This window comes from Vigna umbellata, chromosome 1 (genome assembly GCF_029865625.1).
Source record: "Vigna umbellata cultivar VRB3 chromosome 1, Vumbellata_1.0, whole genome shotgun sequence".
Classification (NCBI taxonomy): domain Eukaryota; kingdom Viridiplantae; phylum Streptophyta; class Magnoliopsida; order Fabales; family Fabaceae; genus Vigna; species Vigna umbellata.
The window spans coordinates 14,960,022-14,981,594 of NC_142165.1; the positions used below are offsets into that span (position 1 = coordinate 14,960,022).

The 21,573-nt window shown below is 33.2% G+C and overlaps 3 protein-coding genes across 3 annotated transcripts; 2 read left to right on the plus strand and 1 right to left on the minus strand.

Annotated features, from left to right (window-relative positions):
- Positions 1-311: 311 nt before the first annotated feature.
- LOC124838681 (zinc finger protein ZAT3-like) lies at positions 312-1,570 on the minus strand. The gene has a single exon (XM_047314354.2). It carries the CDS (start codon positions 1,247-1,249, stop codon positions 491-493), a length of 759 nt encoding a protein of 252 aa, XP_047170310.1. The 5' UTR covers positions 1,250-1,570; the 3' UTR covers positions 312-490.
- Positions 1,563-7,706, plus strand: LOC124838680 (protein DETOXIFICATION 45, chloroplastic-like; the record flags this gene model as incomplete). Its single annotated transcript, XM_047314353.2, has 6 exons — positions 1,563-1,742; positions 1,932-2,067; positions 2,922-3,018; positions 3,104-3,204; positions 4,145-4,308; positions 7,454-7,706. Coding segments are annotated over 6 exons (711 nt in total), but the record flags the coding sequence as incomplete, so codon positions are not given.
- A 9,943-nt stretch (positions 7,707-17,649) lies between these two features.
- Positions 17,650-20,052, plus strand: LOC124838679 (protein NLP2-like). The gene is made up of 3 exons (XM_047314352.2): positions 17,650-18,264; positions 18,352-19,345; positions 19,463-20,052. Exons 1-3 carry the CDS (start codon positions 17,650-17,652, stop codon positions 20,050-20,052), a joined length of 2,199 nt encoding a protein of 732 aa, XP_047170308.1.
- The last annotated feature ends 1,521 nt before the right edge of the window (positions 20,053-21,573 follow it).

Here is a 21,573-nt window from a genome sequence, read left to right on the forward strand (position 1 = left end):
TAGACGATATCAGGTGATTGCATCGATCCATTTGAGAAGTATGTTGCAAGTTTAACTAAAACTATTTACAATGATGTTGGTTTTGGTTTAGGTTTATAGTGGGCACATTTTTTATCTTGTAGAATCTACAAAGAAGCAATTCAACCCACTTCACCTCTAGCCTGATAGGATCAAGATAAGCATATAAACTTCTGAGGTATCATTAATCATGTCAGAGTTTGATACAAAGCATAAATTTGACGACTACACATATTCTGAAAGGAAAGGTTTCATCATATATATCCATCAAAGAAAGACAAGAGGGAGAAATATATACATATACAGCATAGTGCACATCTTTGGTTGTTTGTTAATAATATGGTATAGTTGGATGGCATGTTGTTGCCGGCGGCATGGTATTAATACAAATATGAGTTATTCGGAAGAAGGAACATAAATGAATTGGAAAGCAGGTATATGATAGTGTAAAACCTAAGTGAGAAAGTGGAGACTAGAGTCCCAACCTCAAATCGAGAGTGAGGGGAGGAGAATTCAAGTCGAGGGAGGACTTGGGTGAGTCAAGGAGGAGAAGGTTTTCCCCTTTCTGATTCTCCCAATGACACCTCTTGTGCCCACCAAGTGCTTGCCCTGTGGAGAACACCCTCAGGCATATGCTGCACTTGTGACCATCACCACTCATGTTCATGTTCATGTTCACGTTCTCCTCCTCACACTTCCCGCTACTTCCAATGCCTAACCCTATGCTTACATTACTACCAGTGTTCGCAAAACACCCCTTCACGTTCTTGTGACTCGCACGGTGCCCTCCAAGAGCCTGGTGCGATCCGAACACCCTGTTGCAACTCGAGCACTCGAACTGCCACTGCTGAACCTCTTCCTCCTTCTCTTTCTCTTTCCCTTTCTCTCTGTTGCTGTTGTTGGAATTCGCCAGCAGAAGCAAACAGGCAGCCACCTCTTGGTCTTCCTGGCTCATTATCATCGTCATCTGTTGTTGCTGTTGTCGTTGCTGCTGCTGCTGTTGATGATGTCTTCTTGCGTTGGGCGGAGGGTTGATCCCTCTCCACTGACGCTCAGGGTGGCATCGCATGTGTCCGAAGAGTGCCTTCCACGACCAGAACTTCTTGCCGCACTCCGTGCATGGACGTGGATCGGAGGATCTCTTCCCCTTCCACCCCTCCTCTTCCATTGTCACTATTGTTCTTCTCCGCTTCTTCTCCGCTTCTTCGGCGCAGTCAGAATCCTCCTTCATACCTCAATTCAACCAAATCCAAAACCTTTTTCCAACTGCCTTATGTATCTCTTGACAGTTACAACTTCTCATCAAGCAGTTTCTTTGTATATATTCTTTTTTATTCTTTTTTTTTCTCATGAAAATAAAATATATATTTTTCATTAAAAAAAAAAAAGAGTCAGTTACTTGTCACGTCACGTTGCTTCGTGCATGCTGTGCAGTCTTGCTTTCCTTCCATTAACAACTTGGAACCTCTTTGCCAATAATGACATATAATCGATTTTCTCACTGCATTCTTGCACATCATTGTTTAATGCCGTGACTTTGCACAACAGATCAGGGTGCTACAGAAAATACTGGCAATGGTAAACCTTTCAAAGCAGTTCCCCAGAGAAAACAGCTATCCTCTGTCTCCACTGCTTTGCTTTTAGCACTCGGCCTTGGCATTTTTGAGGCTTTGGCTTTGTCCCTGGGATCTGGAGCATTTCTAAATTTAATCGGTGTATCAACGGTATGTTTTCACCTAAACACACACTCCAACTTATCATTAACACTCCACTTTATGCATGTAATTACAGTACCCCTGTTAAACGTCGGATACTTTTTGTTGTGCTGATTACAAGTCTATTTAACATCACTCTTCTATTTTGTCAAATCATGTGAGTTGTAATCTCCTTTTTGAATTAATTATTTTCAACAGCAAAATCCAACTTATGCTCCTGCACGGCACTTTCTCTCTTTAAGAGCTGTTGGTGCTCCTGCAGTTGTACTTTCTTTGGCTCTTCAAGGCATTTTCCGTGGTTTTAAGGATACGAAAACTCCTGTTATATGTCTAGGCAAGTGATTGACACTTCAAGTTTGTGTTTCTTTGTTAATTTCTCCTTTTAAACCTTTTTTATATATTTTTTTGCTGTCTATTGTATTTATCTGCATGTACTATGATACCTTTAGAAGGATGATATTATACTTGCAATTCATGAATATATTATTATGAGTATACTTCCTCAGATAAATTACTGAAAATTAAATTTCCCATCACTGTGTTCATTTCTTGCTTAATAATCTCCTTCAATATTTGATACGGTCTTAGCCTTTTGACGTCCTTTCTCGTGGTCATGATTCTTGAGAAATTAATTTGAATTTTCTCATGAACTAGGTACTTACGGTTAGAATTGTGGCCTTACTATCTCCTGTTTCCTACTGCAAATGCCTTGCATGTGGTTTTAAGGAGGACAGGAAAAAGATCTTTTCTATCATGTGATAGGTTAATGATAATCTATTGGGAAAGTTATGAGCTAAAGAGTGAATTGTTTGTAAATGATTGGAACCATAATTTGACAAGATGCCAACACTACGTACAATTGAATTAGAGCATGTTTCTGTAGATTACAGAACTCTATTTAAAGTAATGCATTAAGTTCGCCCTGTGATGCTAAAAGAAAATTATGCTTACAGCTTTTAAACTGGATATTGCTCTTGCTGTTTTTCTTTATGGTAATTCCCTGACATCTATCAGGGTCCATGCAACTCTAATTAATGATCAAAACTATGACTGTTATCTAATCTCGAAAATTAATTTTAGATTTTGATAAATTAAGGGTTCTTGTTGTTTTACTTCTTTCAAAATTTAAAATATCTTTCATTATACTGTTGAATGTAAGTTTGTATTAATTTCTCTATGAAATTGCAGGCATTGGCAACTTTTCATCTGTCTTCTTATTTCCCTTACTCATGTATTACTTTCGGTTGGGTGTAACTGGTGCAGCCATTTCCACTGTTATTTCCCAGTAATTCCTTTTCAAAGGCGTTCTTTTCTCCTTCTATTTCTTGAAAGGGTTTATTCCAAATTACGATTGAGTTTTAATACTGCAGATATATTGGGGCCATTCTGATGATCTGGTGTCTGAATGAACGAGCCGAGTTACTACCTCCAAGGATGGGAAACCTGCAATTTGGCAGTTATATTAAATCTGGTGAGGATTTGTCTCTTTCTTTCTGGTATGCGTTCTATTATTACGTGTTACTAAACCCTGAGATGAAAGAATGTGTTTCACTTTCCTTTTAAAATGATTTTGTCTTCCTTGGAGAAATAGGGAAGATAGCATCCAGACACTAAATGCAATCTCAAACACTGTTCCAAATCACTTTCCAAGAAAAATATCTCACCTCCAATTTTTTTGGTTTTGTATTTAAATTAATCAATTACATACTTCTAAATGGGTGTTATTCTAAAACTTTTTATATGCCTACGTAGATTATTTGTATTCTCCCGCTCTCCATCTCTGACGATCTATCCATCTATGTAGGAGCGATCAAATTATTCTAATAGTAACTCTAAGAAAGTTACTCATCTTTACCATTCATTTTCTTGAAATCTAATGGTTAATATTAGTTACTCATCATAACATATAAACGCTAACAATGAGGAATACCTCTTTGGAACCAATGACACAAAGAGAAGCACTCATAGTAGCAATAGCACTTTACAATCTTCCGCTGCAATTCAAAAACATAATACCAGAGCTTTCATATTCAATGAAAAAAAAAATTAAAGATGAAATTCCCCTGGCTTTAAATTTCTAGAAAAAAAAACAGTAGAATCCTAATTTACTAAATTGTCCTGGTTATATTTTATATTTTTAATTTTAGAGATTGAGTTTATGTTATTGACAAAAACTTACATAAGACTCTTACCAAAAAGTGTTCTGCAATTAATTATCAAAATTACTGACTCTGTAAACTGGCCCAAGTTGGGATCAGAAGAATATTTTTTTAACGAGATTATTAATTTATGAGGTTTTATAACTATGATCGCATGGACGCATTTCTCGTTTTGTCTTTTACTCTGTATATTACTTAGCTTTCTGTTAGGTTAATTTAGTTGTTATAGTTTTGATCTTTGGGCTGCCACAGGTGGTTACCTTCTTGGAAGAACACTTGCTGTTCTTTCAACCATTACATTGGGGACATCAATGGCTGCTCGACATGGTCCAGTAGCTATGGCTGCACATCAGATATGTATGCAAGTGTGGTTGGCTGTTTCCCTTCTTACAGATGCCTTGGCTGCATCTGGTCAGGTAAATGAATTATTGAAACCTTGGGATTATTTTTCTTGTAATTTTATCTTTTTAACATTTTCCTCCTTGTAGTACGACTTCTTGAATTTCTTTTGATCTAGTAATAATACTATGCTGTCTTGCAATGAATCAAGTTAAGCCAACAAAGCTAGATTATAATGAAAAAAATGAAGCCAACATAATTCTGCTGTAGTCATTAGTCTGGCCCTTTATTTATAGAGAGAGGAAAGAATATGTTGGATAAAAATAAGTTGCTAGAGTGGAAATCGGTGAGAAATAAAATGAAAATTAAAGGTGTTTGGTTGATGAGAAGAGATAGATAGAGTAGAAATAAGTACCACAAAGTACAGTGGGTATTAACATTTCTTAAAATTATTTCTTTTCTTTTCTTATCTGGCCAAGCATCCAATGTTATTTCCATCCTCTCAACCAAATGGAGTGCTAATTAGACAGGCTTTGCTGAACTTTTTGGGGGAAATTTTCAGTTTGTTTGACTTTGACACTTTTTTACATTTTAAAGTCTTCAATTATTTCAATTTTAATACTATTTTTTTGTGATAAAATTTATTTTAATAATATAATATTTTATTTGCTTTAATGTTATCCCTTTATTTAAAAGGTTCAGCTTGATGTATTACTATGGAGTCTGCATGTATCATATTATATTAAAAAAGAACAAGAGGTTCTTTTTTACTATTGCATCTGCATGTATTACTATCACATGTTAAATCAACGGTTGGAATGTGATAGCAGCAACTGTTATTTACAAAAGGTTCTTCCTAAACCCAAAATCATTGATCCAATGACATTTCACCTTGTGTAGTTTTTGCAGTATTAACAGGTCCAATGGGTTGTTTTCTCCAAACCCAACCACTGAATGGGCCCATTTGAAAGCCCAACACCAAAGAATCCCTATCCAGTCTGCACTTACAGTTCCAAACAAACAATTATAAGAAAAAAAGGTGTTTGATAATGTGCGACAATCATTTCACCCAATTCACTAGAGTTAATGTAAGGACCTGAAAAGTACGGGGCTTTTGGGCCTTATGTTGAGCCAGTCAGACCCGTAAAACTAAGGACACCATGATCTTAGAAGAGACTTTTCCTAATCTGAGTTCATTAGTCAACTTCTCTTTCTCTCTCTAAACTCTGTTTTCTTCTTCTTCTTGCTCTGCCTTTTCTCTACCCATTCACAAATTATAACCGTTGCATTGTCAAATAGGTTAAGTCAGTTTCTCCATCTCTCTTGAGCTTAGGACATGCAACTTTACTGGTTGCATGCAGTTGGTAATCTTCCTCTTTTAATTTTGTGCCTATTATAGCTCTAAGAGTTGTTTCTGTCTCCACTTTAGTGGATTGTCGGCTCTTACTGTGTGCTGGCTGTGTAAGGCACTGTTGGGGTTTTGCTACTATTCTGAGTAGTACTGTGCTTATAACCACCAAGGTAAGGGGAGTTAGTTGTTTGTTTTAAATCTGTTTTATAAATGTGTATGCATGTTGAATGCTGAACTGGTATGCTGTTTAGAGTGGTATGTTTCGTTTTTGAGAATATTGTATTATATGTGTTGATGTGTGAAAACTATGAACTGTGTTGTGATGTTATGAACTGAGTGGATGAGTTTAATTTACTGTGATTGATCAGGTTGGGAGTGATTCGGGGTGTGAAGTTTGTTACAACATTGGTTAGAAAGAAAGCATAGTGAATTGGTAGTGGTTTAAGTCATTTTGGAGGAAGTCGGATAAGGAATTTGAGGATTAAGAGTCTAGGGCTTTTATAGTTTGTTGGGACAATATAGGGAGGTTAATTGTGACTTGTTAGAGTCATCAAACAGGTCAAAACAGGTGCAAAATGATTGAATTGAAATTGGGTCCGTAAATTGTATGAATTGATGTTTTAAAAGATACAACTTGATCTTAATCACTTTAGATTAGTAATGGGAATGGTTAGGATCATCTAGGCAATTGTAATTGAGCTTAATACACGAATTGGAGGTCTTAGAAGTTGGCAAGGAGGCTTAGAAACGGTAAGGATTGGTGTAAGTGTGTGATTCTGCAGAATTCGCGTTCTGCATATGATGCAGAGTCGCTATGCGAGCTGTCTCGCATAGCGAGACCCTGTAGAGAGTGCTCACTGTTTGAGTCATTCACTGTGCGAGCTGGTGCGCTGTGCAAATGACCAGAGGGTGTTGCTCTCTGTTTATGGATTCGCCTGGCGAATCCTGTCGCTATGCCACTGATGATGGTCTGGAACCACAACCCATTTAATTCGAAAGGCGAGTGGGGCGTGTGACGAGAGTTTTAAGGGGGTTGGTCTCTGTCTAGGTTCTCGCATAGCGACCTGGGTGCGTTATGCGAGAGACCCAAAGTCTTACATTTATTCAGACTTAATTCGCAAGGCGAGCTAGGAGGGGTGCGCTATGCGAATAACGCCAATTTCATTTTGCGAGGGTGGTGCGTTGTGCGAAGCGTTCGAGGTTTTATTTTCTATTTTTTCTTTTATATTGTTTCACTTAGAGTTGAATGTTGTATGGTTTGTGAAGTATGTGTTGGAGCAAATTATATCGTATGATAGGATTCAAACCTGTTGTATACTGTTAAAGTGAATGTGTGTGTGATTCAATGGTATGATTGGTGATTCAAAGTATGTGGTTTTAAAAAGTATGGTTGATGGACGTAATTCACGGAGAAGATCCATGGTGGTGCCCTTAGTTGTTTAGAATGAAAGTATGAGCTCAGTCTTAGGGGTCTTCCTGAAACTCCAATGATCTTTCTTCTCACGTAGAGAGGATTGAACCATTTGGTGAAGAGTAGCAGGAGGTCTCAGTCTTGGGGGCTTCCAGTATGCCTCAAGGCCTGGAACAGGCTAACCTCGTGAGTGTGGTAGGGTGGGGGAACCCAAGTTTCATAAGCCACCACGAGTTCAAGACCCGCCATAGCTCGACTATCATTCTAAAATCCGGACAAGTCAAGTATAGTATTCAACATGTTAGAATGTGTGTTTACCTTGCTTGATTGAAGTTAACTCTTGCATGCATATTGTCATATTGTATGCTTTTTATATAATTAGCTCACCCTTGCTTGTTGTGTTCGTGCTATGTTTGGGTATGTTTTCTCTTACGATGATCATTCACTTGGATGGGAGCAGATGGCGAGGAGGTATCCCTGGAGCAAACATTAGAGGAAGATGACGCTGAATCCTAATACCATTAGGATCTCCTTACTTTAACTCTTTTTTTTTTCATTTTACAAACTGTAATATGTTGAACCCATGGTATATGGGCAGACTTGAGTACATTTGTTTCGCTTCTTAGTATTTTAAGGATGACTGTAATCCTAATATTCGGATATATGTTTCCAACTGCTTTCTATTATTATAATCTGATGACGTTTTTATTATATACACACACCATATATTTTGGGATGTCACAGTTAAAATAATCATGGTATTTTTTAAAGAAAAATAATGAATAGAAAAATAAAAATAAAATATAAGAAAAAGTAATCATTAATGCAAAAATGAGTTTCTATGTTCGTGTTTCTCAACCTTTAACTTTAACTCGAGACTTGGGATTTGAGTACTGTATTGGGAATTGAAGTTGTTCTCTTCTTAATAGGTGTCTTTGAATCCAAGAAAAACCATGATTCTTTTTCTAGCCAAGCCAAATCTTAACCTGAAAAGACCTTTTGACTTAACCAATAGTGTGTGAAGTGTGTGAATCAAATGAAATGCAAAAGCTGATGAAGTTCTAGGACAATTCTGCTGTGAGGACAAACACTGTGAGGGTGAGAATGATAAATGCTGATCTGGTTTTACATATTCTGTACACAGGTGAATTTTTGAGTATTGTACTGTGCCATACCTGTTTGAATCTTTAGGAATGCATGTGATTTGTCTGATGTGTAAAGTCATTCTATCAAAACGTCAAAGGTGTGTTATGTGTTGTTCATATGTTTCTGTTATTTCCTGAGGACATCATAGTGAGAGACCACATCGAACTTTAAAGTGAAGGTTAATTTAAGATATATAACATCGATCCATAACATATGCGATATGATACGAACGTTGATTTTTCACTTATTGAACCTTGAACGCGTCACTTCTTTATACTAATAAAATCAAATGAATATTGAAGTTTTGTATTTTTTATAATTTTAGCTGCGTTACACTTACTATTCCAAAGACACTATTATACATGCTGACTTCATTTAAACATGAAGTGTATTTCCAAGCAACTTTTGTTCCAAGCAACTTTTGTTCCCTTCATACACCCATTGTCAGTGTCACTTTAACATAAAAAAAAAGAAGAGATTTAGCTGCTGAAAGATACGATCACGAACACACCCATTTCGAATCTATAGCAAAGATTTTGAAGGTAAACTTGACCATTTGATTCCATAATCGCTTCAAAAGTATTAAATTGTTGTTAATTAATCTACCTGCCCATCTCTCGTATATGTTATACATTTTTTAATATTAAGGAAAAAATATAAATGAAATCAATCTCGTAGACCAGGTTTACTATTACTATAATAAAAAACAAAGACTCAATATCTAACGCAGATGCAATACAGATTCGTCGAGATCCATTTCAAAATTTTATTGTACTATATGGGAAAATTAGAACAACACGAACACTTAAATTTGGAAAATGTCTGTTTGACTGAGAAAAGTCTGAAGAGAAAAAAAGGGCATTGACTCTGCTTTGTAAGAAAGTTTAGTTTGAATGATGGAGAATAATTGATTTGAATGAAAACAGTAGTTATTACTGGTAATGAAAGAGACAATGAAAAAGAATAAGAGAGAGAGAGAAGAGGAATAAAAGAGAATTGTTGATAACATCGGTGTGAGATATGGAAATCCAAAACATAGCATAACTGTGTGAATGATTCAATGCGATGGAGAATCTAAAGCATTACGATTGCCTATCTTGAAACCATGCACATTATTACTATTTCGGAGATCCTCTTCACACTGATTGCCGGCAATGCCATGCTTCCTTTCTTTTTTCTTTATTCTGGTTTCCTGTTTATCAGACATCTTGCATTGCTATCAAAACTCATTTTCAATACTAAACTATAATTATCTGTTAATGTCAAATCTATAGATTCTAGAGCCTAATCTCTCAGGGAATTTGGAACTCGAGGACCAGAAAAACAACTCCAAAGGAACCTCCCAACCACCTTCCACCTTCACACACCATTACTATTATTTTAACTTTCAATCTTCTATTATCTATGCATATCTTAATTCAATTTCTTTTTCTTCTACTAACTCTACATCAAACTTTCTTTTTCCTTTTACTTATTATTTCAAATTTTAAACATTGAAATTATGTAAATATTTCATATTAATTTACTTTACTGAGATATATGAATTGTACTAATTTTAAAAAAAAATTATAAATATTATTTTTAAGCGTTAGTTATGATTCATATCATATCATATTAAAAACAAATGAGGAAGATCACGGAGTTGTTGTATTATATATTGTGTACTCCTTTAATAATAGCATAACTTATTACACTAACAGAAAAAATCTTAATTCCGTCACATATATATATATAGCTATGTTATCTCATGATAGGGATTGACATATTGACAAAAGAAAAATATAAAAGACTAAAATGGACAGCTTTTTGTTTAGAAATTGTTTGATCATGAGATTGAGGTTAATTTTTTTTTATACATTCTTCCAATCCAAACTCGGGTCAAAGTTTTTCTTCTATTTTGTACTTGTTAATGTTTAGTTGAATTGGAAAATTACTTATAGAAAACACTCCGATCCCAAAGTAGGTAAGGATACCACAATATTAACAATAAATGTGTATTAAATGTATTAAATGTAACAAATCTATCACAATATCTAAAACGTGTATTTATAGGTTTCGAAATAGATTTTATATTAACATCGATCTAATTACTACTTAACTAGTAATGATCATATTTAGTTTTAACATAGTTGTTCTTAATGTTAAGATCAACCGTTCGATTATCTGGATATTCCAAATCGATGAAACCATCCAATTTTAAACTGATCAAATTGTCATACTATACAAAAATGTTGAAAACAGTCATATTATAAAAAATGTTGAAAGCATGTAAAAGGAAAAAAAAAGGAGGAAGAAGATGAGTGTAAGTTATCATACGAAGGATTTGTAGAAAGTAGCTGAAAGAGAAGATAGGTTTGAACGAAGGAATTAGTGGAAATGATGTTGATGATAGATTAATGATTATTTTTTAATTAAACAAAGGCGATGGCAATGTCAATACGGGTCAATGAAACAGATGCGATTCTGAACATTTTTACGTAAAAGCAAAAACACCGAAAGGCAAAGGAGAAATAAAATAATGAAGAAATTAGGAGAAGAGGAAAATAAGTGTTGTAAATGAACAGCATCTGACTAGGTTCTAACGTCACTCTAAATCAATTATAGGTTTTATGTCAAATCACTCAAAGATGCAAGTGGACTACTCAATCTCTAAAAGATATCATCCTTATAACTATACAAATTAATGCTCCATCATTTCCTCTAACACAAACAAAAATAAACACTTCAAACCATAATCACAATATTCAAAAAGAAAATTAAAACTTGACATAAATTTACATTAATTTTATATTTTTAAATAAAAAAAGTCATGTCAAATAAATATAAAAAATTTATATAATTCAAACTTTCATTTTTATAAAACTAATACTCATCTTATGATATAAATAATATGATAAAAGAGAAAGAGATAATGAGATGAAAGTGTAAAATTAGGCATACAAATAAGAAAACTTGGATATGGATAGAAATATAAAATTAGGGCAAGGTGAGTGAGTCCCATTCTGCTTTTGGGTTTATTTATTTATTCATTATAGTGGCTATTGAAAACTGTTAACACGTTCAAATCAACTATTATATAAAACATCACAAGTTGCAACATGGCTTATATAAATTATATTAAAACTATTAGAAATTTTTATACAAACACCATTACATTTTTCTACTTCTCTCTAATACTTAGTAATAACCAATGTTTTTATTTTTTATTTAATTCTTGTTAAATTGCTTTATATTCTAAAATGAAAATATAGTTTAATTGGTGTTGTGTGCATGTAGAGTAAAATGAAAGGGCCCTTACATCATTACCCAAATTATTAAATATATTATTATTTGTTAAAATTAAAGATTTTGTATTTTTTTTAAATTATTCCTCCATCAACCTTTCCATTTTCAATTTGTAATCTGACATGAGAGGTGAGAAGTAGTGATTAGGTGAAGACATGGAACAACATCTTCAATCCAAATTTAATACACATGAAGAGTCTTAATTTTTCATTTATTAATAATTAATGATTTAGAATTTCAAACCAAAACTGATTAAGTTTTCTCAATCATATACTTGTTTAAATACTTCTTCTGTTCCATTCAAAAATATTAAAATTTACAGGATGTTCTCCATTATAGTGGAACACTGATTATTTTTATTTATAATTATTTCATTTGTTTTATAAATATACCGTATTTACTAAAAAAATAAGATTATTTTGAAATACTTTATCAAAAAAAATATATTTATCGGTCCTTTTTTATTAATGTAAAAAAAAATATTTATATAATTTGAATGATGAAAGAAAAATCTCTCAACTACTTTAGATTAATTGTTATATATGTATGTTTACAAGAGATTGAAATATGCATAGAGTAATTACACCATTTCAAAATGGATGTTTCTTTTAATACGACTTTTAATTCTTCACATTTATTGTTATTGAAATAAGATAAGTTAAATAACAAATGGGAGCACTAGTTTATCGTCACTAATAATTAAGACACGTTATATTTATTAAGTATTTTTTTAATATGAGCGTAATAATTTTAAGCAAGAAAAAAAGGAAATTATTTTTATTTATATTTGAATTTAGATGGAATATTATCTTACAAAAGAAAAAGAAAAGGAATATTGTTGAAAATTATATTTTCAACAATACCCCTACATACAACTAATAGTAAATATTAATATATTACATCTCTAACGAATTTACTCACAAAGGTTTAGTTAGGTGCAAATAAATTAAAAGCAAATATCTCAAGCATTAAGTATTTTTTAATCAGAAATGTTTAGAATTTTTTTTTTTAAATTTAAAATAATTATGGATTAATTAGTGTATTTATTAGTGGGTTAGTGTATTTATTAGTGGGGCAGGGAAAGATAGAAACTTTGGGGATTGAATTACGTGTCAATAATATATTGGATGATAGATGCCCTAGGATTTTCCACTTTGAAATATCTGCTTATTTTCTGAAGATACTATTTATCATTCGACACTAATATTCACACTTTTTCCTCCATCAATATCAAACATCAATCATTATGAACATTATTAAATACTCTAATCAACTTCGACTAATATAAGGTTACTCTTTCTGTTTACTATATAATACTCATACTTTTAAAAGTAAAATCACTTCAATCTCACTTTTCTCCTTAATTATGATTGTAATATATAAGGTTAACTTTTCAATTAACATATAAATTATTTAATTTTTGTTTATATTTAAGTTCAGAAAAATCTTAACTAGAAAAAAAAATGATTCCATATTGTTGTGGTGCTTATGTAGGATACACGTGTCGGTAAAGGAAAATCGAGTTTACGAGGAAAGCTATATTTTATTGTAGAAAATGAAGAGGCGGCTCAAATTTATGATTTTATAATTTTATAATTATAATTAAAATAAAAATTTACTGTAGGTTCACACTTCCAGACACTTCTATGCGTTAATGCTGTGTTCCTGTTATTTTTTTTCTTTAATATTTTTTATTCTCTTTATCTCTCTCACTATTTTTTTATTATTTTTTAATTGGTTAGAAATTGAAAGAAGATTCCTTCGCCGACCTATTTCTTAAAAGGGATTTGTTTCCTTCAATCACTAATTACTAATTACTGTACAGACGTAAGCCCATTAACCATCATCCACCTCCACATAAAGTAGACTTCGTTAAGGAATTAATTATTTTAATGCTTCATTACTAATGTTATTATTTTAAATAATCAAATCACTTTATTTTTAATTGTTAGAGACCACAATCGGTTTTCTATTATAATATAAAATCCAATCTTCAAAACATAACGTACTGCTTTTAATTCATCACCAAGTTTTGGGTTTATTTTCAAATTGTGAAATTTAAAGTGGAGCAAGTGCTTTCCAAGAACGACTTACCTTATTTCTTATATTCGTACAATGGGAATAATTAGGGGAAAGGACCCGTAGATCATGAAAATGAGTGTGAAGATAAAAAGATTGGAAGAAAAATATATGATAAAAAGACGTTGTAGGGTGTTTAAGTTTATTTAATAAATCAATCTTGATAATTTTACTAAAACATTTGTGAATCATAATATCAAAAAAGTATTTCTCTAATAAAAATAATAAATCAGAATACTAAACGAGGTAAAATAATAATAATAATAATCAATATCTCATTATTTTGAGAAGAGAGGGTTACACATTAAATAAATATGGATGATAATAAAGAGAAATGTAACGGTTAACTTGTGTTATCTCTAATGGATGTGGGATCTCAATACTCCCTCAGCATTAAAAGATATAACACATTTCAAGAATGAAAATAAACATTAATAGATAGTTCAATAAATAACAATTTTTGTTAAGATAAACTCAAATCAGTGATTATGATATTATTTTGAAAAGTGAATTTTAAGTCTAATTTAACCTTATAAAATCAACTTGTAAGGAGAGATTTATACATATTTATATAAATTGTCCTTATCAATCATCGATACATTTAGTGAATGAATATTTGCATGGAGTAGAAATTTCTACACGCGTGCTAATTAGAGTGAAAAAATATGAATAATTATGTAATTGCACAGTCTTTCTTAGTTAATCTATTTTACTTAGAAAGAACCCTTTATTCATAAATCCAGACTTTCAAATATGATCAATCAAATACAAACCTTACTTACCATTCTATCTGCTTAAATAATATATTATTCTTAACAAACACTGCATAAAAGTAAAACATTAAAAAAGATTATATACTTTATACGAGTGTATTATCTTCATTAATTATTACATATGTATATATAAATTAGATGTATGAAATTGATACAATATGTTCCTAAAAAAAGCAATACGATATTATTGTTTTAATTGTACTAGGTAACATGTACTGTTATTCAGCAATTATACACATCATAATTATAATATATAAAGTTATCAAGACATGAAAGAACACTAAATTTTATAATCGATACGCTTGTCTATCGTATGTATGTATTTGAGGCATGAGGTAAATCTGTTATCCATTAATAGGTTAAATTAGTTTTCTTTCATTTTTTTTTAATTTATCATAATTGTATATTTCTATGACAATCAATTTGTATTCTTACCTTGTGTTTGTTACAGCATATTTATTACTCATGCAAATGGAAAGGAGAATATAGTTGTAACTTTCAATATGTTGAAAGTCTTACATCGACTAGAGATAAGACAAATTTATAATATATAAGTGAGGTGCAAACCTCACCTTACAAGTCGGTTTTGTGGGGTTGAGTTAAACTTAAAACTCACTTCTTAATATGGTATCGGAGCAATGATTAGAGTTTATCCTAGCGATATTTCTTGTTTGAGGTGCAAACTTCATCTTACAAGCCGGTTTTATGGGATTGAGTTAGGCTTAAACCCACTTTCTAACACAATCCAATCCTTACATGAGGGACATATAGTTTTATTGTATTGAATATAGAACAAATGAGATATATATATATATATATATATATATATATATATATATATATATATATATATATATATATATATATATATATATATATATATATATTTAAAATCATATATAAATTATTAAATTTACTTAAAATAGAACATTTAAATTAAGTTTTATGATGAATTTATATTGAATGCATATTTTCTATGAAAAATGAGAAACTAAATTTTAACGATCATATGTAGCTTTCAGTATAAAAATAAAGAATGAGATTTAGAATGCTAGTTAAATAGGTTGAAAAATAATTTTAAACTACGTTGTCTAGCTGGTCTTGTTCGTACCACGTCCATTTCATGACAGATGTCAAAATAAAAATCCTTCTTCACATTCCGTTTTATTTTATTATTTATTTTTATTATTTATTTTTATTATTTAAATTCGTAGTTCCTTAATTTTAAACCCCAAGAATAACATTTCCAATCCTTTTTAGTGAGAAATAAACATGGGAGAGACAAATATGTTGCCACAAATAAGATACTTATATTTAATGTTCGATTATATTTATATCTAAATGAATTTCAAAGTAAATAAAAAAGTATGAGTGGCTATAGTACAAAATAAAATTTTAAAAAATATAGGACCGACAGGTAAACAAAATGTTTATAACGATTTAATGATGTTTCCGAAGAAATGACAGGCTGATGGAAATGATCTTTGTAAAGGCTTATTAATGTCAAAAGTAATGATTTATTCTCAATACAATGCAATTGATATAGACATCCGATGTTGAAACGTGAATTCCATTGCAAGTACAAATTTCTAAAAGAGTAATAACATTACAATACGATACATTAATAAGTATTTAAAATTTATGACTTATAAAAGATGTATTTAAATTAATATGTCTTATAGTTCATTAAATATTTAATACTTTATTTTGTAATAATATTTATCTCATACGATATCTCTTATTTTTTTTTCAGTAAATGAGAATGTTGCATTAATATACATTTTTAGATAACTTAATTTTAATATTTAGAGTTGTGTTAACAAAAGAATACAAATACTAATAAGATCTGAGTCCAATCATATAAGATATTGATACTATTCTTTGTCTAAAATTTAAAGACAGTGAATTAATGAATCTTTCAATTTTATATAATGTTCTACTTTCTCATTTGAATTTATACTTGAATTCGTGAATCTCGTGAGTAACTGCTAAAATAATTAAATACTAAAATTTTTATTAAAATATTAAAAATTATAGAAGTATATGTGGGTATTTGATGTTTGTAGAATGTTTATAGTAGAAAAGTAATGAAACTTTTAGAAGAGATTAATTTTAGTGTTTTAAAAAAGAGGTGCCGAAACCTTGGATCTAGTTTAGGTAGCGAGGAAAACAACGTTGTAGTAGAGTAGCAGTGTTTCTGATGCGCATTGCGTTGTGTCGATTAATTCACCAATGAAACAGAGAAGAATCTTTTTCAATTTCGCGGCCTCAACTTGGATTTTAGAATATATTATCATCTCTTTTTCTTTCTTTTAAAAAAAAGAATTAAGAAATCTCTTCCATTGGTAAATTTAAATAATGTGATATACAGTATCTATATAGTATGTATGAATACGAATGTAGAAACATGGATTTGGCCAAAGAAGTCGTGCCCTTTACGCAATTTCGCATTCATCTTAAGTTTGCTATGGGGTTGCCACGTGGCGAAGAGAGGGAGAGAGAGAGAGAGACAGAGTGAGTGAGAGTGAGGCACTCCTACTCCTACATTCTTCATGGTTATGATCTCCCACTATTATGCAGCCGCTTCTGCATACTTATATTATTATTTATTATGTCAAAATCCTCATATTATATATTCAAAGAGCTGCCAACACTACCATATATATATATATATATACCAGTTTTATATTCAAAATTACCTACCTTTCAATGGATTCCTTATATCATTGATTAAATAAACAGCTATACTTTCTGGTGTATTTAAATCTAACATCTTAATACAGAGTATGCATCATAGTACGATAGGTATGTTGTGTAGGTTCAATATACACGTATTCATATACTTTGAATTAAGTTGTTTTCACGAATTTATTTTTGGTATCATTTCAAAAATTTAAATTTTTTGTATGTATGTTATGTATATATAAAGTTATATCTATTTCTTACTTTATCCTATAGCACGTATATAAGTATTAAGAAATAGTTTGTGTGATAATTAATGAGTCCTACACGTTGGTTTCAGAAGTTGATTTTTTTAGTTGTTGTTCGTAATAGAGGAAGCAGCTAAAATAAGTATAATATATAATTATTTAACAGCGGCGAGTAAGGGGGAAGAGATGTGCACATAAATGAATAAATAAACACCGGCCACTGTGAGTGACTGAGAGAGGAAGGGTCCCACTGGAATACCAGAAATTTTCCTTTTTCTGCTCATTCCTTTCTATTCTATATTCTCTTCTATATATATATAAAAGCCTTATGTTGAGTTGTGTTGAGGTCGATCAGGTACTTGTTTTCTCAAGCATCTAATAAATTTTCCTTCTTTTTCAATCTTCATCTTCAACCAAAGTCTGGGAAGTGAATTAAGAGCAGCATGGAATATGGGGGGTTGGTGCAAAATTGTGGGTTTGGGAGCTTGTGGGAGTGTGATTCGGCCTCGGAAGAAGATTCGATCGAGGAGGTGCTGGCAGAAGGTTGCTGGGTGGAAACGAGTGGCGTTGGGAGCTGCGAGGCTCAGTATATTGGAAGTTCAGAAGCGGAGATGGAGGTGGAGTTGAGGAAGAGATGGTGGATTGGACCCAACAAGGTTAATTCCTCCGTCAAAGACAGACTGGTGGTGGCTGTCTGTTATCTCAGAGAATGCACAAAGAACTCCAATCTCATGATTCAGGTGTGGGTTCCCTTACGCAGAGGGCTTGTAGCTGGGCCTGAGTATCTCACCAGAAATTTAGATGACTGGGTTGCAGTTGAGATGAACATGAACGTCAACATGAACAGCGCAAGGGACGTCAGCCTTCGCTTCTACCGAAGCCAGGAATACCCTCGCCTTCCTTATTATGTTGATCTTCCTGGTTCTTTAGCCCTCCCGGTGTTCGAAAGAGGCACCAACACATGCCTCGGTGTCATCCAGATTCTAACGCCTCCCTGCGACACCATCAACTATTGCCCGCAGCTTCTTAACAATAATCTTCTCTGCAATCCTTTCCAGGTACTTCTTCTTCTTCTTCTTTAACTATTTCATGTTCAGTTTCTGCCATACCATAGCATGCCATGTTTAGTAACGCAATCGGAACAGGCATTCGAGGAGGTGTACGAAGCAGCGGTGAATGAGATTGTGGAGGTGATGAGGTGTGTGTGCAGGGCGCAGAATGTGGCATTGGCTCTCAGCTGGGCTCCTTGTTGCATCCAGCAAGGAGGAAAGTGTGGTGGGTATGGCCATTCCACGGAGAATCACTTGTCAACAGTGGAGAGAGCGTGTTTTGTGGGAGATGCACAGGTTCTGGGCTTCAAGGAGGCTTCTTCTCAGCATCATCTCTTGCGAGGACAGGGAATCGTTGGCACGGCCTTCACAACGGCCAAGCCCTGCTTTGCGATCGACGTAGCCGCCTTCACCAGAGCCCAGTATCCTCTGGCTCACCACGCCAACATCTTTGGCCTGCACGCTGCCGTCGCCATTCCTCTAAGAAGCCTCTACACCGATTTTGTCGTCGAGTTCTTCCTTCCCAAGGACTGCCGTGACAGGGAAAATCAAAGCCACTTCCTCAGCTCCATATCCCTCATCCTTCAGCAGTCTTGCCGCACCTTGCATGTTGTCATGGGCGACGAGTTCACGTTGCCCCCGCTGCCACCGCCTCCGCCGCCACAGCCGCAGCCATACGTTAATAACAAAGAGGAGATAGTTATGAGTGAGAAATCGGACTCGCAGTGGCAGGCAGAAGCATGCGGGTCGTGGATCGCGCACATGATGGAGGCCCAGGCCCAGGAGCAGAAGGCGAAAGGAGTGTGCGTGTCGTTGGAATACCTGGAAGAGGCGAAAGAGGAGTTCAAAGTGACAGGCAAGTGCAGGTGGGAGAGTGGCAGCAGCGGCGCTTACGATGCAGTAGAGGTTCAGGAGCAGCATGTGTTCGGCGATGAATCTCAGACCCAAACACAAACACAGAATTTTGGTGGGCGACGTGGCAGAAAGTCCGGCGAAAAGAGGCGTACGAAGGCGGAGAAGACCATCAGTTTGCCAGTTCTGAGACAGTACTTCGCCGGAAGCCTGAAAGATGCGGCAAAGAGCATCGGAGGTGAGATTTATATATATATGTATATATATAGATCATCAGATCAATCAAACTCAATATATCCGTTCTGTTGATTTATTAACGAACCGACGCATGCATGCATGCATGCACAATATGCAGTGTGTCCGACAACTCTGAAAAGGATATGCAGACAGCACGGGATCACGAGGTGGCCATCGAGGAAGATAAAGAAAGTAGGACACTCTTTGAAGAAGCTTCAGCTAGTGATCGATTCGGTGCAGGGTGCAGAGGGTGCCATACAGATCGGCTCTTTCTACAACAGTTTTCCAGAGTTGAGCTCTGCCACCTCTCAGTCAAAGAACAATAACAGCAGCAACAACAACTCCTCCTCCTTGTACGGCCATTCCCCACCGTCATCCTCCTCTCCTTCCACCGTGCCTCCTCAACAGCAGCACCTGTATTTCAGCACTCCCAACGTCTCCCAAACAGGTCTTCGAGTGAAGGCTACTTTTGGCGATGAAAAAATCCGTTTCAGCTTGCAACCGAAGTGGGGTTTCAGAGATTTGGAGGTTGAGATCGGAAGGCGTTTCAATGTGAAGGATTTGGGGAATTTGGTGATAAAGTATTTGGACGATGAAGGAGAATGGGTTGTTTTAGCCTGCGATGGTGATCTTGAGGAGTGCAAAGACTTGCACACAACCTATGAGAGCCGCACCATTAGACTTGCCCTATTTCAACCTTCTCCTTAAACTTACAATTTCCAATACCATTTTATTTATTTATTTCTTCCTTCCTTCAAATCCTAACATTTCCATCAACAATCTCTTCCTTCTCTCCAACATTATATATATCTTCTATCTCCAAATATCTCTACTCAATCCTTTCATTTTCTCAAGTTACTTCTAACATAATTTGCATGCATCAACTTTAACATAGTTTACTATCAAAAACCACCACTCTGTACTTTTCAATCATTTTAGCTACTCATAAAAGGTTGCTCTTTCTATTTGTAGAATTCCTCTTACGACAACTCCAGCTCAACTAGTTCAGTTACATTCCCTTAAATGGAAATCTTTATTGAATCTAATACTGAAAAAAAAAGCCTATGGTTTCGGTAAAGCATTATTAAAAAGTGAAGTAGTTGGTGGAAAAAAATAACATTATTTATACCCAAATTCATTCCAAGTATAATAAAAAATTTATATACGTTTGTAACAAAAGCTTAATAAGGTTACACTTTTGTTTCTACATAAGCCAAGTTGTAGACTTGCAAAAGTGAAGAACAGCACGTAGATTGTAAAGTTGGGAGAGCCTACATACGTCTTTTAGATTTAATTTATATGTTTAGTTTCCTTTAATTAACTATTATTTATAAGAAAGAGATCGGTTAAAGTTAATTAAGTAGTTAAGAGTTAGAAAAGGATTGCAATTAATAGTTAACGTATGTGCAAGTTTTCAATATTACATAATTCAAAAAAATATGTATGGACTCCATTTTCAATATATTTTAACCAATAATAAAATGTTTGTAATTTCAAATGTTTTAATTATTACTACTATTACTGCTAATTGAAACTCGATGTCCATATCTTTAGGAAAATTATTCTTTGACACAAACTTTTGTTTGTACATTCATTTTGCACAACACTTTTATAATGAAATATTATATTAATATAAATAAAAAAATATAAATGCAATATTATAATCAAATAATACTTTATAAGTGTAAGTTGAATGGAAGAGAAAAATTTAGTGTCAAATATTAGCTCCCATATTTTTAATATTTGGATGAAAAAGTGATTTAATATATTTAGTTGTAGGTGGCCAATTATTATTTTTTTTAGAGGCTAAAATCAAACTTTAAATATGAAAAAAGAAAATTTATAACCATTGTTTAATTTCATATTTAAAAATCATCTAATTGTGTTCGCGTTAAATGATTTTAACTAATATATATTTCATTCAGTTGAATTTAAATCAATAAAATAATAGAAAATGTTTATCCCGTCTTCTCAGGATATATACAACAAAGTCAACAAAATCAAAATATCTCTAGTATCATCAAATATGTAATCAAAATATAGTTGCAACAGTAATGGAACATTTATTTTCGATTATAATATTAACTTATTAAAAATATTTTTGTGAATTTTTCTGCAACTGAGTCCGTTTCAATTGAGAAAATTATTTTAAAGTATAAAAATTATCAAGTTGATGATAAATGAGAAATGTACCCCGTAAATTATATTAGAGATTTTTTTAAAAATATT

Excerpts from the sequence above, each read along its gene's own strand:
- LOC124838681 (XM_047314354.2), bottom strand. The coding sequence starts at position 1,249 with ATGAAGGAGGATTCTGACTGCGCCGAAGAAGCGGAGAAGAAGCGGAGA.
- LOC124838679 (XM_047314352.2), top strand. The coding sequence starts at position 17,650 with ATGGAATATGGGGGGTTGGTGCAAAATTGTGGGTTTGGGAGCTTGTGG. Across the intron at positions 18,265-18,351 it reads TTCTCTGCAATCCTTTCCAG|GCATTCGAGGAGGTGTACGA; the intron begins GTACTTCTTCTT and ends CAATCGGAACAG. Across the intron at positions 19,346-19,462 it reads TGCGGCAAAGAGCATCGGAG|TGTGTCCGACAACTCTGAAA; the intron begins GTGAGATTTATA and ends CACAATATGCAG.